At 38.9% G+C, this 22112-nt stretch overlaps 2 protein-coding genes across 13 annotated transcripts in view; one reads left to right on the top strand and one right to left on the bottom strand.

Annotated features, from left to right (window-relative positions):
- Nucleotides 1-19: 19 nt before the first annotated feature.
- Nucleotides 20-20199, top strand: TMEM178A (transmembrane protein 178A). 7 transcript variants are annotated; one of them, XM_058165067.1, is made up of 7 exons: nucleotides 84-476; nucleotides 1710-1788; nucleotides 4872-4983; nucleotides 5537-6854; nucleotides 15911-16027; nucleotides 16936-17073; nucleotides 19122-20199. In XM_058165067.1, exons 4-7 carry the CDS (start codon nucleotides 6440-6442, stop codon nucleotides 19361-19363), a joined length of 912 nt encoding a protein of 303 aa, XP_058021050.1. In that variant the 5' UTR covers nucleotides 84-476; nucleotides 1710-1788; nucleotides 4872-4983; nucleotides 5537-6439; the 3' UTR covers nucleotides 19364-20199. The 7 variants fall into 7 exon arrangements, with proteins under 7 accessions (XP_058021056.1, XP_058021050.1, XP_058021049.1 ...); XM_058165066.1 differs by lacking the exon at nucleotides 1710-1788 and having other exon boundaries at nucleotides 3705-4983; XM_058165070.1 differs by lacking the exon at nucleotides 1710-1788.
- Nucleotides 503-22112, bottom strand: part of THUMPD2 (THUMP domain containing 2) — a 35225-nt gene continuing 13615 nt past the window's right edge. For 3 of the 6 annotated variants that reach the window (XM_058165059.1, XM_058165065.1, XM_058165064.1), the window contains one exon: nucleotides 20620-22105. In XM_058165059.1, coding sequence (XP_058021042.1) covers nucleotides 21772-22105 — 334 coding nt within the window. In that variant the 3' untranslated portion in view covers nucleotides 20620-21771. The other 3 variants (XM_058165063.1, XM_058165060.1, XM_058165062.1) reach the window with 3 other exon arrangements.

Here is a 22112-nt window from a genome sequence, read left to right on the forward strand (position 1 = left end):
CATGGCGCCCGCAGTCACCGCATGCGCATGCGCGCAGGATCTTCAGCTGCCCGGCGGCTGTCTCGCAAGACTTAGGACGCAGCGGGCGGGGGGCAGAGGCGGCGTAAGGGAAAGGTGAGGCTGGTAGTCATCTGGGCATGCTCGAGGGAGGCCGGCCTGGAACACTCTGAGGCCAAATATTCGGACCCGAGAGCGGGAGCAGCCGGTGCGGCCTCGCCGACTTATGTCTTCCAACGCTCAGTCAACCGTGAATCCGGGACCACAAGAACCCTTCTTGGCTTAATGAGGAACCGGCGGACCCTTCTCAGTCTTGGCGGGATAGAAGGATGGGCAGACCTTCAGATCTGATTACTATTAACTCTTTTCATTTAATTTGTAAAGCTGTGTACTGGCTATGTAGTTAGTTGGATAAAATTGTTTACAGTACGCTACGTTGCGCTTTCTGTCGAATTTAGGCTCGTCGGTCTGACTTTCACGTAAGTCTATATAAAGTCGTTTTTGCAGCAGGCGCCTTCCGGAGGGATAGGGGTGCAATTCGGTAGCTATGCTGACCCTTTGCTGTGGGACGGATGGTCACTTGGCAGTTGGCACTTTCCCTGAAGCGCTGCCTTGTAATGCGGTGTGCTTGTTTAGAAGGCGAGTGCGTCGGAGAGGAAAGGCTCCAATTCTGAAATTGGGCTGCACACACAACTCTTGTTAACACAGATCTGTCTTTTTAGCCTGACCAACAGCAGAAAGCGAATTCATCTTAGGAAGGCATCAAAATCCTATTGAATAGAATAGAACAGAAGAGAACTTTTTATTGGCCAAGTGTGATTGGACACACAAGGAATTTTGTCTTGGTGCATATGCTCTCAGTGTACATAAAAGAAAAGATACGCTCATCAAGAATCATAAGGTACAACACTTAATGATAGTCATACGCTACAATTAAGCAATCGGGAAACAATATCAATATAAATAGTAAGGATACAAGCAACGAAGTTACAGTCTTACAGTCATAAGTGGAAGGAGATGGGTGATGGGAATGATGAGAAGATTAATAGTAGTGCAGACTTAGTACATAGTTTGACAATGTTGAGGGAATTATTTGTTTAGCAGAGTGATGGTGTTTGGGAAAAAAACTGTTCTTCTGTCTAGTTGTTTTAGTATGCAGTGCTCTATAGCGTTGTTTTAAGGGTAGGAGTTGAAACAGTTTTATGTCTAGGATGTGAGGGGACTGTAAATATTTTCACAGCCCTCTTTTTGACTCATGCAGTATACAGGTCCTCAATGGAAGGCAGGTTGGTAGCTTTTTCTGCAGTTCTAATTATCCTCTGAAGTCTGTGTCTGTCTTGTTGGGTTGCAGAACCAAACCAGACAGTTATAGAGGTGCAGATGATAGACTCAATAATTCCTCTGTAAACTGTATCAGCAGCTCCTTGGGCAGTTTGAGCTTTCTGAGTTGGCGCAGAAAGAACATTCTTTGTTGTGCTTTTTTGATGATGTTTTCGATGTTAGTTGTCCATTTTAGATCTTGTGATATGGTAGAACCTAGAAAATTGAAGGTCTCTACTGTTGATACTGTGTTGTCTAGTATTGTAAGAGATGGAAGTATGGAAGGGGTTCTCCTAAAGTGACGCAAATGATAATGTTTGAGTAAAGAAGTCAAGATTGCCCTGTATTTGACACACTGGTCCTAGGTAACCTGTTTTTCTCTTTTTAAATAGTTTGTGATATAATCTGGAGAAGTCTGATGTTTCTGTTAACATTTGGATTCCGTTTTAAATCTGAGGCTTAGCTATAAAGGTAAAAGTTCCCCTCGCACATACGTGCTAGTCATTGCCGACTCTAGGGGGCTGTGCTCATCTTTGTTTCAAAGCCGAAGAGCCAGCGCTGTCCAAAGACATCTCTGTGGTCATGTGGCTGGCATGACTCAACGCCAAAGGCGCACGGAACACTGTTACCTTCCCACCAAAGATGATCCCTATTTTTCTACTTGCATTTTTACGTGCTTTCGGAACTGCTAAATTGGCAGAAGCTGGGACAAGTAACGGAAGCTCACCCCGTTACACGGCAGCATTAGGGATTCGAACCGCCGAGCTGCCGATCTTTTAATCGACAAGCTCAATGTCCTAGCCCCTGAGCCACCCACTATAAAGAAGGCATAAAATAGAAAATGTATTTATTATATGCATATTTTATTTTTCAATAGGTAGGATAGAATTTTTTGTCCTAGAAGCCAAAACATGATGGTAGCCACAATAGTTGGGTACCCTGCCTTTTAGGAAGGCAGGAATTCTGATTCTGGCAGTAAAATGTTGTGAGTAATTCCTATGTATATAATAGCTATAGCACTTAGATTTATAGACTTTACAGGCCTCTCTAAGCGGTTTACAGAGTCAGCATATTGCCTCCAACAATCTAAGTCCTCATTTTACTGACCTCGGAAGGATGGAAGGCTGAATCAGTCTTGAACCCGGTGAGACTTGAGCTGTCAAATTGCAGCCAGCTGGGAGTCAGCAGAAGTAGCCTGCAGTACTGCATTCTTACCACTGTGCTCCCACAGCTGAACAAGCTTGTGAAGAAGAATGAATCCTATCATGGATTAATAATACACATTCTAATTAGTGTTACTTAATTAGTCTTTAGAATGTTCCATGTGGCCCATTTAATTCTGAAGAGTACAAAGTTTTTTCAAAATGTATGTATACATAGGGAATGTGTTAATATGTTCTATGGTAACTAGTTATCCCAATAATAAATCATAATCCCCAAACCACTCTGGATTCTAGGTGTTGAAGATATATATATATGTAGGTCTTTGGTTATTCAGGTTTTCTCCCGCGTAAAATTGGAAGTGTCTTGGTGACGTTTCGATGAAGTCTCATTCGTCATCTTCAGGCTTCAGCTTTGTGCTTCTGGAAGCAATGTGTGATCGCAGCTGTTTCTTCCTTTTAACTGCTAGAGGGGGTTTGAACTGATTGGGTGGGAGCTTGGCTGTGCTCTGATTGGATGGGGTTTTTTTTGTGCTCTGATTGGATGGGGGTGTGTCCTGTTTGGGTGGGGGCTTGGTTGTGCTCAGATTAGTTTGAGTTGCAAGGGGATTTGAGCTGGTGAGCTGCATTGATGTTGTTTGGCTTCGTGTTCGTGGTCCTGTACATCTTCATAGTGGGTGTCAGTCTGCTGCATGTATGGATTGGAGGGGTTTGAAATGGCTAATGATGCAGCTGCGGTCTGGCTTCTGGTCCTTGGTCGTGCTTCATCATCAGTATGGGTTTGGGTCTGCTTTCTGGGTGGAAGTATGGTGGTGACATCCTGTGTGGACCTCGTGAGTGTGGGTCTGGTATCATTCCTCGTGTTAGGGACTCGTTTGTCAATAAGGGTGGGTTTCCAAATGGCTGGTAGGCGGGAGGTATCATCTCGTTTGTTCATGCTGTGTGGGTGTTTTTCTATCTCGATGGCTTCTCTGATTATTCTGTTGTTAAAATGTTCAGTTTTGGCGATAGTTCTGCTCTTTTTAAAGTCGATATCATATCCTGTGGCTTTAAGGTGTTGGACCAGGGAAGAAGTTGGTTCCTCTTTTTTGACCGAGTTCTTGTGTTCTTCAATGCGTGCACTTATTCTTCTGTTGGTTTGTCCGATGTATGTGGTGGGGCAGGCGGTGCATGGGATTTATATACTCCTTGATTTTCTAACTCAATTTTGTCTTTGGGGTTTCTTAGGATGGTGGATATTTCGTCGAAACGTCACCAAGACACTTCCAATTTTACGTGGGAGAAAACCCGAATAACCAAAGACCTACATACAAACACCCGCAAAAATCTCAGAAAATAGAGAATTGATAAAATACACATACACACACACACATGCATACACACACATATATATGTAAATTTATCAGTTTCTTGATATATATATATATAAACAATGTGTATTGCATATACAGCCTTATTTAGATTTTATTCTTATTTACAGTTTGGTATATACCCAGAGTGTTTGCTACACATAATTATCCTATGCATTATAATTGGAAATACACTGAATATTTTTGGCAAATAAAAGTTACACTATTTATATTCACTGTCAACATCTTTTATTGCTTTTAAATGCTAGTCATGCCTGCAGTCAAATGTTGACACTCAACAACGGGAGACCAATCTTGTTTCTAGAAAAGGGTGCTCTGCCACTGAACAATGGCTCCTCCAGAAGGAAAACATCTCTCAGTATGTTCTGTGTTTAGCCAACTTAGAACCTATGGACAGAGCTTTTTCAAAGCCAGCTAAGCTTAAAAATGGTGTAAAGCCACTTGAATATGAGTCCGAATTTATCCCAATTGTCCGTAAAAGCATAAATTTATCCTGTGTAAAGGAGGAAGACGGGCTCTCAAAAGAGATTAATTTAAATCAATATTTCAATGACAACACAGGATGTTCTGGAACTGATTCAACCTGTTGCTTATTTAATTTTTTATGTGTGCTTCTTTCTTTACAAAAAGTTTAAAAGATATGCTTTCTATGTTTTTTTGTTTTATACTTTTTTGCTATATGCCAGTGGTCTCCAACCTTTCATGCACAGTTCAACTTGTGCAAGTTGAGCTATGTGTGTGTCCACATGCGCTGGCCTGCTGCTTGCGCAAATAAAGCTGCACACTTGCACAACAGCCCATGGCTCATATGGCCCAAATCCAAATAGGCTACAGCCTGGTAGTGGGCCGCAACTTTTGGGTTGGGTACCTCTGCTATATGCCACCTGAGTCATTTCTTCTGAGATGTGGGAGCATATAAAGTTGATAAATTGTACAAATGGATAAGTGTTTTGTGGATCTTTTTGCTGTGAACCCAATATACTGCATTATTTATTTGTTTTATTTGTTTTTATATATTTATTAGATTTTTTATTCCACTTTATAAATTACTTTATAAATAACCCAAGGTGGTGAACATACCTAATATACTGAGAAAGAGTGACTGCCCTGCTACCCAGCTGGCTTTCATGCTTAAGGTAGGACTAGAGCTCACAGTTTCCTGGTTTCTAGGCCAGCACCTAAACTAATTGACTCTATATTATGTAGTTTGGGGGATGGGGAGATTTGTGATTTATTAGGATGGAAGTTTTATTGTATATTTTTGTTACTGTAAACCAGAAAGAGTCTAGAATGATTCAGTGGCATACAATGGGGATGATGTAGGTGCCTATTGAAATTTGGCAATTCTAGCCTTAATTTACATAGATTACATACATAATTTACTTAGTTTACATAGCATGGGGTAAGCCAATCAGCCTTAAAAGGGCTACATTATGCTATTTTTTAAATGTATATCATAGATCAAACATCTCATGGCCCTAGGTGGTACCTTAATAGTTATTCTGATTCTGAAATGGCATTTGTGAGACTTGGGCCTACAGAGAATGGTCCTTATCTGTTTATTTCAGGTCAGCGACCAGAAAAAATAGGATATGAATATATTTATTTCACTTTCTGTACCGAGGGAGTGGGTAACATGTTTTGTATTAAAATGTAGATACACTTTCAGTAAATTCCGCTTCTCTTCAGATTATATGCAATTTTTGCATTTGGATAAATGGATAGATTGGCTGCACCCATTGGACTTTGTGAATAACCCCCCCACCCCCGCAGTCATGTGAGAGCCGCCAGCAAATACTCTCAATATAGAAAGGTCTCCACAGCACCCAAATGGATGGCTACATCTACTGTGCAAGATGTTTCGGTGGATATTTCACACCTCGTGAATTGAAATCCACCCCTGTTCACATATAACTGATAGAATGTTATTGGAATTGATCCCTTTCTCCTGCCTACAAAATACTAATCCTATAACAGCATGAGGCAATGCTAATTAAATAATGAGATCGTTTGGTATTTTCACATGCTCTAATATGCTCTATTCTCCCACAAGAATTCTTGAAATGCATTCCATTTCAGGTTCTCCATTCTTAAGTGATGAAAAGGCTGCAATAGAATATGCTTATCCTCATGAAATTCCCTCTTGCAGTCAGTTGGACTAACTAGAATAAACGAGAAGACGCATAGTATTTCCTCGTTAAGACAAAGGATCCTCGGCCGCGCAGCCTTGCTCAGCTCTCTCCCTCCCAGTGGGCCGAGTTGGCTTCGCGCGCTTTTTTGCTCCCGGCCGTCGCTGCCGATCAGTTGAAGCTAGGGCGGCCATCTTGCTCCCCCTGGCGTCTCCCCAGCTGTACTGCAAGACTCCTGGGCTGTCTTTTGTGTAGCGCGACCCACCCGTGCAGAGTGAACAATGAACGCGGGACAGGCGCCGCCGCCTACCCAGTCGATGGCTTGATTATGCGACCGAGTAGAAACCGGAGGCTCCTTCTGGACTCCCTTGCTCTCCCTCGCGGCACCATGCGCGGAAGCCCTGAAAGCAGGACGGGCATCCGTTGAAAGACACGGCGTGCAAGGGGCTCCCGGGGGCGAGTCATGGGCGGCGCGCGAGCGCGGGTGCTCAGCTTGTGCCTCAGCCTCTGCTCTCTGGCGTTGCTCGTCACGGCCATTTTCACCGACCACTGGTACGAGACTGACCCTCGGCGCCACCGGGAGAGCTGCGAGGACCGCGCCGGCAACGCCCACTCCCCTGACCAACGCCGCCGACTCCTGCCGCTGCCACACCTGCCCCTGCGGGATGCCAAGCCACGGGTCCCTCGCGGAGGCAGTGCGGAGCCAGTTCCCCCCACCGGGAACCTGCTACTGCAGCTAGAGAACTGGAGAACGCTCCTGGGGCTCCGGTGGCTGCAATCTCGGTGTGGCCGGCCGCTCTTCGCCACTTACGCTGGTCTCTGGAGGAAATGCTACTTCTTGGGGGTCGACCAAGATCTGGATAACCTGCTGGACAGAGGTGAGGGGGCGACCTCGGGCGGGGTTTGCAGCTTGCATTCTCCTTTCCTTCTGTTACCACCTTTTCTTCCCATTCCCTGCCAACTGTCAAATAGAACAGGCCCCACCATAATTTCTTCACTATATGGATACATAAATGGTGGCACGTGGTATATGCATATGTCTTTATATGTATTTTTCTTTTGTATATGCACTTCCTTTTCTTCCCCAAAAGTCTGTCACTCCACACACCGTAATTCCATCCTGAAAGCTCCTGGGTCTAGAATGAATAATCTCTCGCAGCTGTTACTATAATGCACTTGTCATTGCTTGGTCACAGCTCCTGAGAATACACACAAATAAACCTCTTGCCAGCATATCTAGTGCCATCATCACACAAAATCATTAATCATGGCATTGTCTCTTTGTTCTTTCATGTCTTTCCTTTACACTGTTATGGTTGTTGGTTGTCATCACTGTGCTAATCACTGCCCTCAATAGTCCTCTTCTGTCCTGCAATGCTGCCCATAACTTTCTTGAATACTAGTTGTGCTTTCTACCCTTCTCCTATTTTTCCTAGTTTTCTGCAAATGTAATACTAGATGGATGGAAGAAAAAAACATCCTGATGACTATGTGGATATAGAAGCGCATTCTCCAACGTGGCATTTATGCTGCATATCTAGTAGAGTGCATTTTATTAGTGACCAAGGAGCAGGAGAATGCATATTAATTTCCTAAATGTTATTATGTTCATCTGTTAATTTGCAATAATCCTACGAAGTACACAATGAATCCATAGTCAACTTCTCAGTGACTGAACCCTATGTATTAGCCTGCTTCATTCTATACCTCTTTCTTTCCCATGCAATGTGTGTCTTCATAATCTGTATAGTATGTAGTAACCTTAAATTAACTAAGCAATTATTTAGCATGCCATAGCATCTAGTTTGGGTAGCTACCAATCTGTTTAAAGCTCCCAAAACAGAGTAATACATGAGACAGCTGTTATAATAGTGAATATTTTCTCTTCAATATGCAAGGACCATCCACTGGTTACCATTTCTTTTATTTCATTGCACATCTTTTAGGCTGTGCTTCAAGAGTATCCTTTCATTCTGAAAATGCTGTGGGTCCATTACACTTAATAAAGCAAAGGCAAGATGACCTTCTCTTTTTGATGCATAATGGTCTGTCTTGCAGAGATGACATTTTTTCCTTCAGCTGACAGAAACTACCAATCGTATTTCTGAAATAATAGAACACGTCTTCTTCACCCCAGAAACTAGCATTTTGACTTTTTGCTTTTCTGTTTATATTTCCAGGAGGAAAACTCTCATGTCTTCTATATTTTATATATAAACATTTTACATGAAGCATCCTCCCAAGTCTTTATACTAGCTCCATACCAATGTCTCCAGATAAGTAAATGGACTTTCAAAATGGCAAAAGCAATTTACTGTAAATTATTTTATACTCTAAACTTTGTCACGTAATATGGAAAGGATGTTTACTTTATAGCAGATAGCTCAGTTAAAGTGTTCACTCAAAATGCAACTCTTGTTGAACTAAAATATTCCCAATAATCCATAACCCTGAATGGATTATTGGGAAGGGATCAAATAAAAAAAACTTATTTATTGAAAACTCTTGAAAAAGTGTCCATGATTCTAACCATTAATTTCAAGAAGATATTGTATATCTGAAAAAAAATCAGAAGGCACTGGATCCTATCTGTTGTCATTCTAGTTGACAAATTGTGTAGGAACATTGTGAAGCAGAAAATTATACATAAAGTAGAAAAAGAAGATAAAGATGTGCTTGTCTTCCTTTGCCATACTATAATACTAGATCCTGGGCTTATTCATTAATGCTGAGTGGTGGGAGCCTCAAGTGCTTAAGGTCTTATATGACTTGAAGCTTGTCTTTCTTTGAAGTCATCTGCTCCAAATAGAATCTCCCTGCCCAGGGAATCCTGTGAAGAAGGCCTGATGAAAGTCCCCATCCATGTAAAGTAACAAAAGGGTATTAGGAAGTAAACATTTGTTTGTGAGATGTCCCTTCCTATGGACTATCCTCCCATTAAATGTAAGACTTGTACCCTTTTATTCAAAAAGCTGTTAAAATGTGGCTTTTTAAATGTGTAGTTGGAGACTGAGGTGAAGAGAGATATATTCGAGCTGATTGATGTGTATATTTTTGTGATTTTGAATCTGTTGGCAGCTTTATTATTGCTATCTTTAATATACATAACATCTATTGCCTGCCATTAGAATATGTGATTGAAGTGGCCTAAGATAGAAGCTTTTGTAATAAATGAATAAAAAAACTTTTTGCAGCCAATAATGTAGCTGTAGAATTTATATTAAAGATGTAGTGATGGCCACTGGCTTAAAGAGAATTACCATGGAGAACAGGGTTATCAGTGGCTCTGTATTATTTCCACCAATCTATCTTCAAGCAGCACTTAGTGAATATAACGAGAGTAATACTGTGCTTATGAGCTTTCACAAATAGAAGTATCTTTTTAGTCACTGCAAGTGTTGAATACTGGACTAACAGGTCTTTTATGTACTGCACTCTCTTTAAGGGATGAGCTATTACGTGCAATATTATTTTCTTCTATACTTCGGAGAGAAAAACAATTTCAGAGAAAAGTAATTTGAGATAGTGTTGAATTGGGCAAGGAAAGGATGAAGTACAACCTCACTGACTTTCTCTTCATATTGCCCAAGCTAATGGATATTCTTTATTTCCAAATCAGCATTATTTCATGATATTTTATCACCCTTCCTGGAAAGAAATATGGTTCTCTTCCTTACTTGACTTTAGTCTATTAAATTCTGTCAAACAGATAATTGAAAATTTGAACTGTAGCTTTCTCTGCCATAATTAAGCAACCTAATCACTCACAACATTGAAATGCTTTTTAAGGTGTCAGGGTTTAATTTCTGGGTTAAATAAAAATGTAGTAGGTATTGCTGTGGAAACTGATGTTCTTTTTCAGAAATATTAAAAATTATTTTTTCTTGATCAAATTGTTTAACCGATTAGCAATATTTTTTTTCCGATATAAAATATCCTAAATTGAAACTCTACAGTACTTGAACAGATATTTCCTCAGACATTGTTTCAGTGACGATCATGGTAGCGCAGTGGTTAGAATGCAGTACTGCAGGCTACTTCTGTTGCCTGCTGTCTGCCTGTAATTTAGCAGTTCAAATCTCACCAGGCTCAAGCCTGCCAACCTTCTGAGGTCTGTAAAATGAGGACCCAGATTGTTGTGGGCAATATGCTGACTCTGTAAACCGCTTAGAGGGTTGTAAAGCACTGTGAAGCAGTATATAAGTCTAAGTGCTCTTGCTATTGCTATCATAAGAACAAATTCCAAAATGAAGAAATTGCTAGGTAGTATCAAGTTTTCATACTAAGTATAGATATATATGATTCACATGTTGGACAGCCTGTACTTACATTATGCAAGTAACATACAGTTACTTAATTATGTATGACTTGTATTTGTTTTGCTTTTAATCTTTTTAATGAAAATTGCCTTATCAAGATTTAACCCAAAAGTCAGGTAGAAATAAATGTGTAAAAAAAAAAACTTACATGGGGGCTTTTAAATTGAAATAACGAAGTAAGAAAATTAAGCTTCAAATAAATTTCATATCTAAAGTCAAGTTTCAAAACTGGATTGGAAAAAAAGCATTGTTATATTTCTAGGTGTTAAAAAAGAGTCATTTATGGCCAGAGTAAGTTGGTTAAGAAGTCAGAAACCAAACCAGCTGAAGCAGTGGTGGAATTCAATTTTTTTTACTACCGGTTTTGTGGGTGTGGCTTGGTGGGCATGGGAGGGGAACGATACTGCAAAATTTCCATTCCTACCCCATTCCAGGGAAGAATACTACAAAATCCCCATTCCCTCCCCATTCCTGGGAGAAGGATATTGCAAAATCTCCATTCCCACCCCATTCTGGGGCCAGCCAGAGGCGGTATTTGCGAGTACTCTGAACTACTCAAAATTTCCACTGCCGGTTCTCCAGAACCTGTCAGAACCTGTTGAATTTCAGCCCTGGGTTAAAGACGTAATTGAGGTTCTAGAAGGTAAAGACAAAAGAACAATGTAGGCAGGATTAACAGCAACAAAGTAACAGGTTGCAGGCACACTACTGTATCAAAAGACATTGTTTCCAGTAATTAGCTACTCTGAAACATACCTTACTAAACTGATATTTATCATTCCTATTAAATTATCTAGACATGTTCTGGTACTGTCAGATATAAATGTTTATGGCCCATATGCTCTTCCTTGCAAGCAATAGCATTTTTGTGGTTCTGTCATTCACCTGGGCTGAATACCTGAGCAGTCACGTGGTTCATGGTGCCCACAGTGGTATCGTCTAACTGATCTTCTTTTAATAGTCTTCTTTTTACAGGATAGTGTCATAACAACTGAACAACTTTTTAAAAACTAAACAGTGTTTCCACATAACTGCTATAATCCTCTGTGGCCTTTGGAGAATGAATATTGTTTTACAGAAAATCATTTCTGCTATCTCCCCTTTTAAACAGACCTTCCCATTTTCAGATGCATTATTGTACAGCACAACTTTTTGTATCACAAACATAGTTAGAATTTTAGCATTCACATTTAATGAAAGTAGTCCATAAAATATAGAAAATCTCTCCAAAGAACAAAGGTTTTTTTTAAAATCACATTATATTTTAACACAACAATATTCAAACCTTAAACAATATGATCACAAAGAATTTTATGTGATCGGATTTTTTAGTGTTGGAAGAATTTATTCAATTGTAAATTGTATAACTGTACATTTAAAGCAATATACATTATACAGTTTTCCCACTGAAGTAAAATAATTTATTTAGTTCTTACCCATGCATAATTAATCAAAGTTCTTTGTAGCTTGATAAATCCCAAAATTTCAGAATATAATTCAGCATCACATTCATATCTTTGAACCATGAAATTTCTTTACCATTTACAACCTGATGAATATTAGATTAAACTGGTGTCAATGTGCAGCTGCCAGAACGTACAAATAAAAGTCCCCTCTTCCATATTGGACTTCTAGCATAAAGAAGATACAGCCCACTCCTTGCTAAATGTCCTCTGAAGCATCCAGTTTATTTGAAAACAAATCTTTGGTCAACTTAGTCTCATTTTAAAAATATACAATATTAATATAACATTTAATAACATTTCCCATATCTATTGCAATGTGGTTCTTAAATTGTAAAGACAAAAATGACAAAACTTATATAAGTTTCTTACGAAAAGAAGAATTTCAAAACCATTTTCTAATGGTTTCTAATTAGTTTAGGAATTTCAGACACAGCTAGTGCGTCAGAACTAAATTTTAATTGCATATATTTGCTTGAAAATTGGGCTATAAATTGTTTTAATTGTACTGCACAATCAGAACCTGTGAAGTTTGTCATTCAGTTGGGGATATGTTCTCTTGTTAGCAGCAAAACTGTAAGAATGAGTAAGTGCTTTCATGATCATAATTGGCAGAATCATTCTACAACATTTACACTGCTTGTTTCTCTAGGGAGACCTGTTAATATTTATAGTCAGTCAAACCAAAGAACAAAAGGAAATACTTCACCCTATTGCCACAGAAGCTGGGACTTCTCAAATTCATCCTAATTGTGATTGTATTGTGCATCTTTTATAAAATTTCAGATAGTTTTCCATGCTGTAGTAATGTGCCTTGACAGAAAAGGGTAACAACCAAACATATTGTATAAATCAGATTATTTCCAGAGTAAACTCTTCTATTTGATAAACAGAATTTGCATTTGAGGCACTATTGACTAATGTTTGCTACTATATTTGGCAACTAATGATCCTAATTCAGCATGTCTATTAAAGTATTGTTTTAAAACAAATATTATTTTTATTACATCAGGATATTTAAATGATTATCTCCTTTCACAGGAATCTACTTATCAGCTATTGTCACCTTCAGTAGTCCTTTTTTTGCAAGAAAGGAAACAAGTTTTTTTTAAATAGTACTTCTTATGTGAGAGTTGCGATGGCTCTGTGGTGAAAGACACTGAGCATGTCAGCTGGAGAGCTGACAGCCCACATTCAAGATCAGAGCTCCACGCAATGGGGTGCCCATCTCGCAGTTCAAAAGCATGCAAATGCAAGTAGATAAGTAGGTAACACTTTGGAGGGATTTAGCCATGCTGGCCACACAGAAATTGTCTTCAGACAACACTCGTTCCCTCAGCTAAGAAACAGAGATGAGCACTGTGCCCTACAGTGAGACAAAATGACAGGGAGACCTTTACCTTTTTACTTTGGCGAAGGTTGTAGAGAGTGTGGTGGCTTGGCAACTCCCCCAGTACCTGGAGGAAACTGTTTATCTAGACCCGTGCCAGTGCGGCTTCAGGCCTGGGTACAGCACAGAGACGGCTTTGGTCGCGTTGGTTGATGATCTCTGGAGGGCACGGGACAGAGGTTGTTCCTCTGTTCTTGTCCTGTTAGATCTATCAGCGGCGTTCGATACCATCGACCATGGTATCTTGCTGCGGCGGTTGGAGGGCTTGGGGGTGGGAGGCACCGTTTTACGGTGGTTCTCCTCCTACTTCTTCGACCGCTCGCAGACGGTGTTGACAGGGGGGCAGAGATCGACCCCTAGGCAACTCACTTGTGGGGTGCCGCAGTGGTCGATTCTCTCACCCCTCTTGTTCAACATTTATATGAAGCCGCTGGAAGAGATCATCCGTGGTTTCGGGGTGAACTGTCAGCTGTATGCTGACGATACTCAATTGTACATCTCCACCCCGAACCACCCCAACGAAGCCGTTGATGTGATGACTCGGTGTCTTGAGGCCGTTCGGGTCTGGATGGGGACGAACAGGCTCCGACTCAACCCATCCAAGACGGAGTGGCTGTGGATGCCGGCATCCCGGCACAGTCAGCTTACCCCATTGCTGACTCTGGGGGGCGAATCGTTAGCCCCCAGGGAATCGGTGCGCAATTTAGGTGTTCTCCTGGATGCACGGCTGTCTTTAGAAGACCATTTGACAGCCGTCGCCAGGGGAGCTTTTCATCAGGTTCGCCTGATTCGCCAATTGCGCCCTTTCATGGACCGGGATGCGTTATGCACGGTCACTCATGCATAACGTGTCGTCACTTCCCATCTGGATTACTGCAATGCATGGGGCTCCCCTTAAGGAGCACCCGGAGGCTCCAACTGGTGCAGAATGCAACCGCGCAGGGGATTGAGGGAGCTCCTCGTAGCTCCCACGTAACACCTCTCCTGCGCAGGCTGCATTGGTTGCCGGTGGTCTTCCGGGTGCGCTTCAAGGTGTTGGTTATCACCTTTAAAGCGCTCCATGGCATTGGACCGGGATACTTACGGGACCGCCTGCTGCCAACAGTTACCTCCCATTGTCCGGTACGTCCAGTGCGCACTCACAGGGAGGGTCTTCTTAGGGTGCCGTCAGCTAGTCAATGTCAGCTGGCGGCCCCCAGGGGAAGAGCGTTCTCTGTGGGGGCCCCGGCTCTATGGAATGAGCTGCCGGTGGGACTCCGTCTCCTCCCTGATCTCCGGACCTTTAAACGCGAGCTCAAGACTTTCTTTTTTCACCAAGCGGGGCTGGCCTGATTGATTTTAGTATGGGGGTTTTTAGTGGGTTTTAATAGGGTTTTATTAGGGTTTTAGTTTTGATAAAAATTTTAGCTAATATTTTAAGTATACAGCGATTGAATCAGTTTTTTAAACTTGATATAGTATTTTAATTTGTTAGGATTTTTGTCGTTTTATTGGCTGTACACCGTCCTGAGTCTTCAGAGAAGGGCGGTATAAAAATATGAATGAATGAATGAATGAATGAGTAAATAAATAAATAAATAAATACTTACGTGACTTCCTTTTTTTCCAGTTGGTTTTAGATACGTAGCTAAGATATTTTTATTGTGGCAAGCCTTTTAGTATTCTTTAAATTGGGTTTTGTCTTTTATCTTTTATCCTTTACTTGAAGATACTCTGTACTCTCAGGCAGGGCGGGGTGCATGCGGAGGGCCACGTGTGCATGCACGGGGCACATGTGGAGGCCACAGGCGCATGTGAGGGGTATATGCACATTGCATTTTGGGGATTCAGGCACGCACGTGCACTTTGGGCACTCAATCTGGAAAAGGTTAGCCATCATTAGTCTATCACCTCATCGCCAGTAGGGATTTTGCTTCAAAGTAATAATAGACTATGTGTGGACAATGCTCTGCCTCCCAGCTGCTATCCCAGGGGATACATCCCTATGCACTGGGAGTTAGTGATTCAAGATCCCAGTCAAGTGGCTATCTTTGCTTCTCAACTACTGTTTTTTTAATCTATTTGAGGCAAAAATAAATATCAAATCTGTTACGCTCCAGGCCAGTCATTTTTGCCCCCTTTTTACATCTCCCCCTCTATAGTGGGTTGGGGGAAAAGTTAAAAAATAAATAAAATGGAGATAGCATTCCTAGAATAGACCGGTTTATGTCTGGACAACCTAGTTTAGCCTGGAAATTACAGGTTAGTATTTAGCACTTTCCAACACCAATGCTGGCTTACTACTGTATATGTCCCATTAAACCAGTTGCATAGGTTTTATGAATACAATCATAAATTATGATTTGTCTTCTGGGTCTCAATGCTGGCTTATTGGTTTTATTTGCTTACGTATAGAATTTATAACTTGCCCCAGTAAAATTTGGGCAGTGTACAAGTTCTAATATGAAAAATATAACAATAAATACCTAAATTTCAAACAATAGCAAAATCAAAAATTAATAACAAAAAAGCAAAGATAAAATCCAAGATAGGCATCACAGTCATTGGTGGGAAAATGCAGAAGGATTATAATTAAAAAGATGATGGTAGTCCCGACCCCTTTATAAAAGTTCTTTGAAGAAGGCGGTTACTTTATAAACATTTCAATTTCACAATAAAGGCCTCATTTGGAAGCATCTCATTCACCGGATTTCTCTATGTAAAAAGTCATCACCCAGAACCTGTTCAGAATTATTCATTAAATATTTTTGTGTTTTCTAAAGGTATTGCTCAGAGATGTACAGCAATCAAGTATCACTTTGCCACACCAATACGACGCTTATGGAACATCCCTATCAATTTAACAAAGATTATCCAGCAAGATGAATGGCACTTGTTACGTAAGTACTTGTCCATTCATGTTGAATGTGTTTGGTGTTTCTAATATGATGTACTCCATTGATGTAAGGCAGGTTACAAATGTGAAAATAAATATTAGTACACAATGTTACCTATTCTAAGGTTATTGCATTCAAAGAAAATGTATTGCACACCAGTTTTGGAAATGTCATAACATTTTATAAACAATCTACCATCCTGTCAATTTGTTAAATAAACTTTTAACAACTATAAATGTAGCAAAATTTCCTTTTAGAGTAGGGTGGAATAACTTTTTGATAGCAAAAGGCTACTTATTTAATAGTACATTTTTTTTAGTAACAGATGCAAAAATGGGTTAGAGGTGGTAATAGAAATGGCCAGTGTTAATTTTTTAAAAAAAACCTTAGAAAAAGAAAAACAAATCAGAAGATGTCTCCATCACTTTTCTCTTATTCAAATTGGCAAGAAATAATAGCTCCATGACCTGGCAATTATTTATCATTAAAAATTCATATTACATTTAACATGTGGGTAGTCCTCAACTTAATTACTATTCATTTAACAACTGTTTGAACTTATGATGGTGCTGAAGAAAGAGACTAGTGACTAGTCCTCATACTGTGACTATTGCAGCATCCTGAGATCTTATGATCACCATCTGTCTTCCAGCAAGCAAAGTCAATGGGGGAAACAGTAACATTATTTGCTTAATGACTGTGATTTGCTTAATGACCATGACAAAAAATGGTTGCAGTTGGGCACAGCTCACTTAAATGACCATAGCATGTAGCAATGGATATTCTGATCCTTATTGTCATTGAGTAACCTACCTATAGTTTATTTCTAGGAATGTGCATGGATAAGAGTAAGTTTAATTTAATTTTAATGTGTGCTGATAATTTATCACTTCCTTCACTTATGAGAATAGATCTAAGAAGAATTACAGCAGGTTTTCTTGGGATGGCAGCAGCTGTTCTTCTCTGCGGGTGCATTGTAATTGCAGTTGGTTTCTTTTGGGAGAAAAGCCTCACACAGCATGTTGCTGGTCTTCTTTTCCTCATGTCAGGTACACTTTCTTTTTCGTCTGTTAGTTTTTAAATGTAGTTATTCTATTTTTACTGCTAAAACTGGGAAGAGTAAAAGAGTAACTTTTTTTACTTCAGATGCCAAAATAATTTGACTACTCACTTGAAAACGAAAATGCAAGAGGAATATTTATGGATAGTCCATGAAAGACTATGAAAAGCCATTATAATGGTATATTTATTCTATTTATTTCTTTATTGTTTCCTTTGTGAGGTAGATTCCTTCTCTTACATTCAATTCTGCAGGAGTTGGGAGAAGGATACTCTTATTTATTTTTGATATTTTGCACTTTACTTAAGGCTGATTTGAAATTACCAGGTCACATAAGGCTGTGTAATGGTTCAGAGCTGACATTAATTTCAGGAGACCAGTAGTACCAGAAAATAACTTCCAGGAATAAAAAATTTCTACATTCTACAAAACCTAAGCCAAACAGGCTACTATTACCAGGCTAGACACCTCAGTAAATGTTGATGTATTGAAGTCTAAATGCTGTTTTAAATATTATGAAGAAAGCCTGAATTTAAACTATACCTCAGCAACTTAGAAATGAGACATGAACTTGTCCCAGCTTCTACCAACCTAGCAGTTTCAAAAGCATGTAAAAATGCAAGTAGAAAAAACAGGGACCACCTTTGGTGGGAAGGTAACAGCGTTCCGTGTGCCTTTGGCATTGAGTCATGCCGGCCACATGACCATGGAGACATTTTCGGACAGCGCTGGCTCTTTGGCTTTGAAACGGAGATGAGCACCGCCCCCTAGAGTCGGGAACAACTAGCACATATGTGCGAGGGGAACCTTTTTATAAATTATATTAGGATATAATAATTGGAATAGCCACAGATCCTTGCCTGCCGAGAACACACAGCAAATCTCAGGCAAGCAATTTTTACAGATCTTTCTGAATCAAAATACCGTACCGTACATACCATCAAATCTGTTTTCTTCCCTATTTTCACAAGACCCTGGCAGAGAATTAAGGTAAGAACTTGTAAATCAGTCCATTTGCTACTATGCCAAGTTACAAAAGTGTAAATCAGGCTGTAATCTTTCCTCAATATTGCAAGAGCCACATAGTCACACTATACATAGTACTGTATATAATGTATCAAGCAATCCAATATCAAATCATGTTTTTTCATAAACCTCCCCTAGCAGCTATTGATTTCTTTGCTGTGCTAGTGTATGACCTTTCACCAGTTGTCTTTTGTGTTACTAGCCCCTCAGAACACAAAAGACAACTGGTGAAAGGTCATACACTAGCACAGCAAAGAAATCAATAGCTGCTAGGGGAGGTTTATGAATTTTTTCAGCAGTAGAACCTGCAGCTATAGAGCTTGCTAGTGCTGGGGCTTGGCTCACTGGCATCCTAAGTATCAGTTTTGAAAAAACATGATTCATCTGATTTGGCTCTCAAACCTACAAATTACAGAAGTTAGAGAATTACAGAAATTAGGGGAGATAGAATACAGAAATACCGAAATAATTTAATAAATAAAATTAAAATTATTAAACCAACTTTAATGAATTCCAGCCCCAATATCTGCCCAAGATGACAGCAACAAAAGGACCTTAATTTAAAATATATGAAAATAATTTAATATATGAAAATATTGATTAAAAATTGGGCACTTAAGAAGCACTAGTTCTTTTTGCAAACTATGGAAGATCTTGGGATTGAATCCCAGTTCTTGGAATCCTGGGACTGAAACTTCTTTTTGGAGTTATTGAAAAGTTTAATTCTGCTCGTTTGACCTGAATATTCTTTATAAAACTCAAAAATAAAAAATTGGATCATGACTATTTTAAAGTAGTAAAAAATTTTATTATTAAATTTGTTTGCCACCTATGTTGTTTCAAAATTATTATTACAATAGGACATATTTGCTTTATAATAATATAATTTAAATGCCATTCCTGTAAGTGTAAATTCTTATTACACAATTAAAAGCTTATGTGTATCTAGATTATTTATTTGGAAATTCCTATTTCTATACATCTTGTAACTCTGTTATGTTTCCTTTGTAGGCATCTTTTGCACTATTTCTCTCTGTACTTATGCAACAAGTATATCCTTTGACCTAAACCGCCTTCCCAGAATCATCTATGGTCTGCCTGATGATGTTGAACATGGATACAGCTGGTCTATATTCTGTGCATGGTGCAGTTTAGGACTTATAGTAGCAGCAGGATGCCTTTGTACCACTTACCCGTTTATTAGCAGGTCAAAGATTAGCCATCTAAAATCTACCAGAGACTCTTCTGTATGACTTATTATGGAGATACTTTTTTTGTTTATAAGGCAACAGGAAGATACATAAGGAAGCTTAATTCAGAATCCAAGCACAAACAAAACCCAAATCCTTTAAATATTGAACATTGACCTAGCAGCCAGGAAACACAAAGGACATCTATGTTTCCATGGTGGCTGATATATCAAGTTCAGACAGCAGAACTATTGTGGAACTGATGGTAATTTAGCACAATATATATGCACATGTCACAAATGAAATGGAACTATTTCTACTTGAACAAGAAAACTGTGTTGATGTTTCAATTGCTATTTGCTGTCCGGTGTCATGAGGTTCAGCTTAATGGCCATATAACTTGAAAATAAATAAAATGGCTTTTAAAAAATAACTTGGTATACAAGGTTAAAACAACAAAAGCACTGCCATATTATCCAGTTGGTAAGAATGTTTCCTTATTTTAATTATATTTTATATTATTTTTGTCTTGTTAGCTGATACTTAGTCTTCTCTATTATTTTTTAGTAGTTACTAGAATGATGTATGGAAGAGGTTTCAAAGATTTATTCTGTAAGAATGAATGAATCATTTGTTTTTAGAAGAAACAGAAAGGTGCTAGAGTAGAATGACTTCCAGAAGGGACTAGGCCACTTTACGTAGGAAAATTTATGCCTATAGTTCCCTGAAAGATTTTCATGTTTCATATACAATACAATGCCATATATAAAAAAGATGAAATGTATAAAATGAATTACAGCATTTGCATTATTGGAAATAATGCCTACTATGTGTTTCAGTTTTTTTGTCTAAAAATAATGGCATATTATCTTCTGTTAATAAAATTCCTGAACAAATAACTTGGATATGGCTCAATACAGCCACAAATTACAAAGGATATTCTTTATTTGGTTACACCCATTTCAATTTAATAAATGCATTTCCTGAATTTTTTTAAAACTATCTATGTGAAGTAGTCCCTATATCAGCTTTTGCCTACCTTTGCAGAAATTCCATGGTGCCAATGCAAAAGAAAAAAAAAAGTACCTTTATATACCAGATTCATTCTGGTATGTATTTCCAGTACCGTAAGCTAAGAGACAAACTTATGGGCATGCCAGCTATTTTTTCCCCCCAAAAAAATAACCATGGCAATGGCCGTCCTCAAAATGGACATATACTATCAGCAAAAAACCTTTCTTCATAACTGACATAATAAAATATACTTGCTCCAAATATACCTGATGACTATGACTACGATAGGTCATGACCATTACAGAAACAATTGGAGTATTTCCTTTAGATTCTTAGAATTTATAAATGAACAGGAGGAATAACATAATCAATTTTCTACATTACCATTCTTACACACGCGTTGAATTAAGAAATGCAAATGTTTAGTTAAAAAGTTTCCTGATTTTGAACCAATTTACATAGTCAAAATGGTTATACTTTTCATTGGTAAATTAATATGTAGTATTGGAAGCCTAACAAAGTTATTGCATCTGAATCAGAATGGCTAAAACAGCTGATAGGCACTTATATAATTTCTAATCGATCAAGCATATCTTCCTTCTGAATACAAATAAATGTACCTTTTATTGCTAGTTAAATAATGAAGTTGTGTAAAAATAAACCTGTCACCCAAAATGTTCTCAATGTGCAGAAATGCATGGTTGCAAAATTAGTCTTCTTGGATTCTGGTGATTTTTTTGAAGTTTTGCATTTTCAGAGACTTCCGATACAATTCTAGGAAAAATACTAAAAATACAGTTTGGATTTTCTTGCTACAAAGCACTGATTTCTGAAGCAGTTTTCATTATGATTTTCAGGCACAAATCTGCTTATAGTGCAATCTAATAACAGATAATATAAAAAGGACGTCTATTAATTGGGAATCTTCATCTCTCAAATTCATAACACAAGATTATGAAAAGCAATTGCCAATGATCTGAATAATGCTCAGTAATGGACTAGCAACCAGGAAACCTATTTCAGAAGTTTCTTCTGAATATCTTCCCAAATATCAGTTAGATCCTGCACAATTATTTTCATGAAGGCAGAATATAATACAATAGAGTACAACGCACTACGACACACCAAGCATAATCCTTGCCTAATATTGCAAAATGATGATGTGTTAAGCGCCAAGAATTGATGCAAGACTGTTATCAACCACTTCAGAGAGAGGCATCATGTTGGTTATCTTGAGGACTGCTTGAGAAATAACATCCCTTAAAGCTATCTCACTATTAATGTCTATTTCCAGCAGGACTAGCAACCATGTCTCAGTGTCAAATTTAGCCCAGTGTTTTCAGTTACAGATCCTAAAATAATCCTTAGGATCTTTTGCAGTGATTACTATGCAGTTCTCATTGTCAAGTCCATCAACATGTTTTATACATACTTGCAGTTGTTACCTTCTAGATCCTTCAAGTTATCTTCTTGTACTTGCATATGAATGCATTTGTTTTGCCAAGACTAACTTCAAAGGATTCTATGAACACCAGAGAACCAAGATCTGCCTTTTTGTAACTGAGGTGTTCTTCCCTTGTATCTTGAGATGAGGGGGAAACAGTACCACAACTAATACTTTCTTGTTTGATATCTTGTTCAACTGATATCAAATTACTTTGTCTGCAATCAGTAGAAGATTCTGCCAAGATGGATCTCTCAGTCCGAGAGCCATGGGCAATATCATTAGAAATACATTTATAAAGTTCTTGATTAAGTAACAGTACAACAGTCCCTCCAAAACAAAGCACCCTGAAAA

This window comes from Ahaetulla prasina, chromosome 1 (assembly GCF_028640845.1).
Source record: "Ahaetulla prasina isolate Xishuangbanna chromosome 1, ASM2864084v1, whole genome shotgun sequence".
Classification (NCBI taxonomy): Eukaryota; Metazoa; Chordata; class Lepidosauria; order Squamata; family Colubridae; genus Ahaetulla; species Ahaetulla prasina.

What these genes read in the sequence shown, in the direction of transcription:
- TMEM178A (XM_058165067.1), top strand. Translation starts at nt 6,440, where the DNA reads ATGGGCGGCGCGCGAGCGCGGGTGCTCAGCTTGTGCCTCAGCCTCTGC. An exon ending in GGATAACCTGCTGGACAGAG is followed by an intron (nt 6,855 to 15,910) that starts GTGAGGGGGCGA and finishes TGTTTTCTAAAG; the next exon opens with GTATTGCTCAGAGATGTACA. An exon ending in TCTTCTTTTCCTCATGTCAG is followed by an intron (nt 17,074 to 19,121) that starts GTACACTTTCTT and finishes TTTCCTTTGTAG; the next exon opens with GCATCTTTTGCACTATTTCT.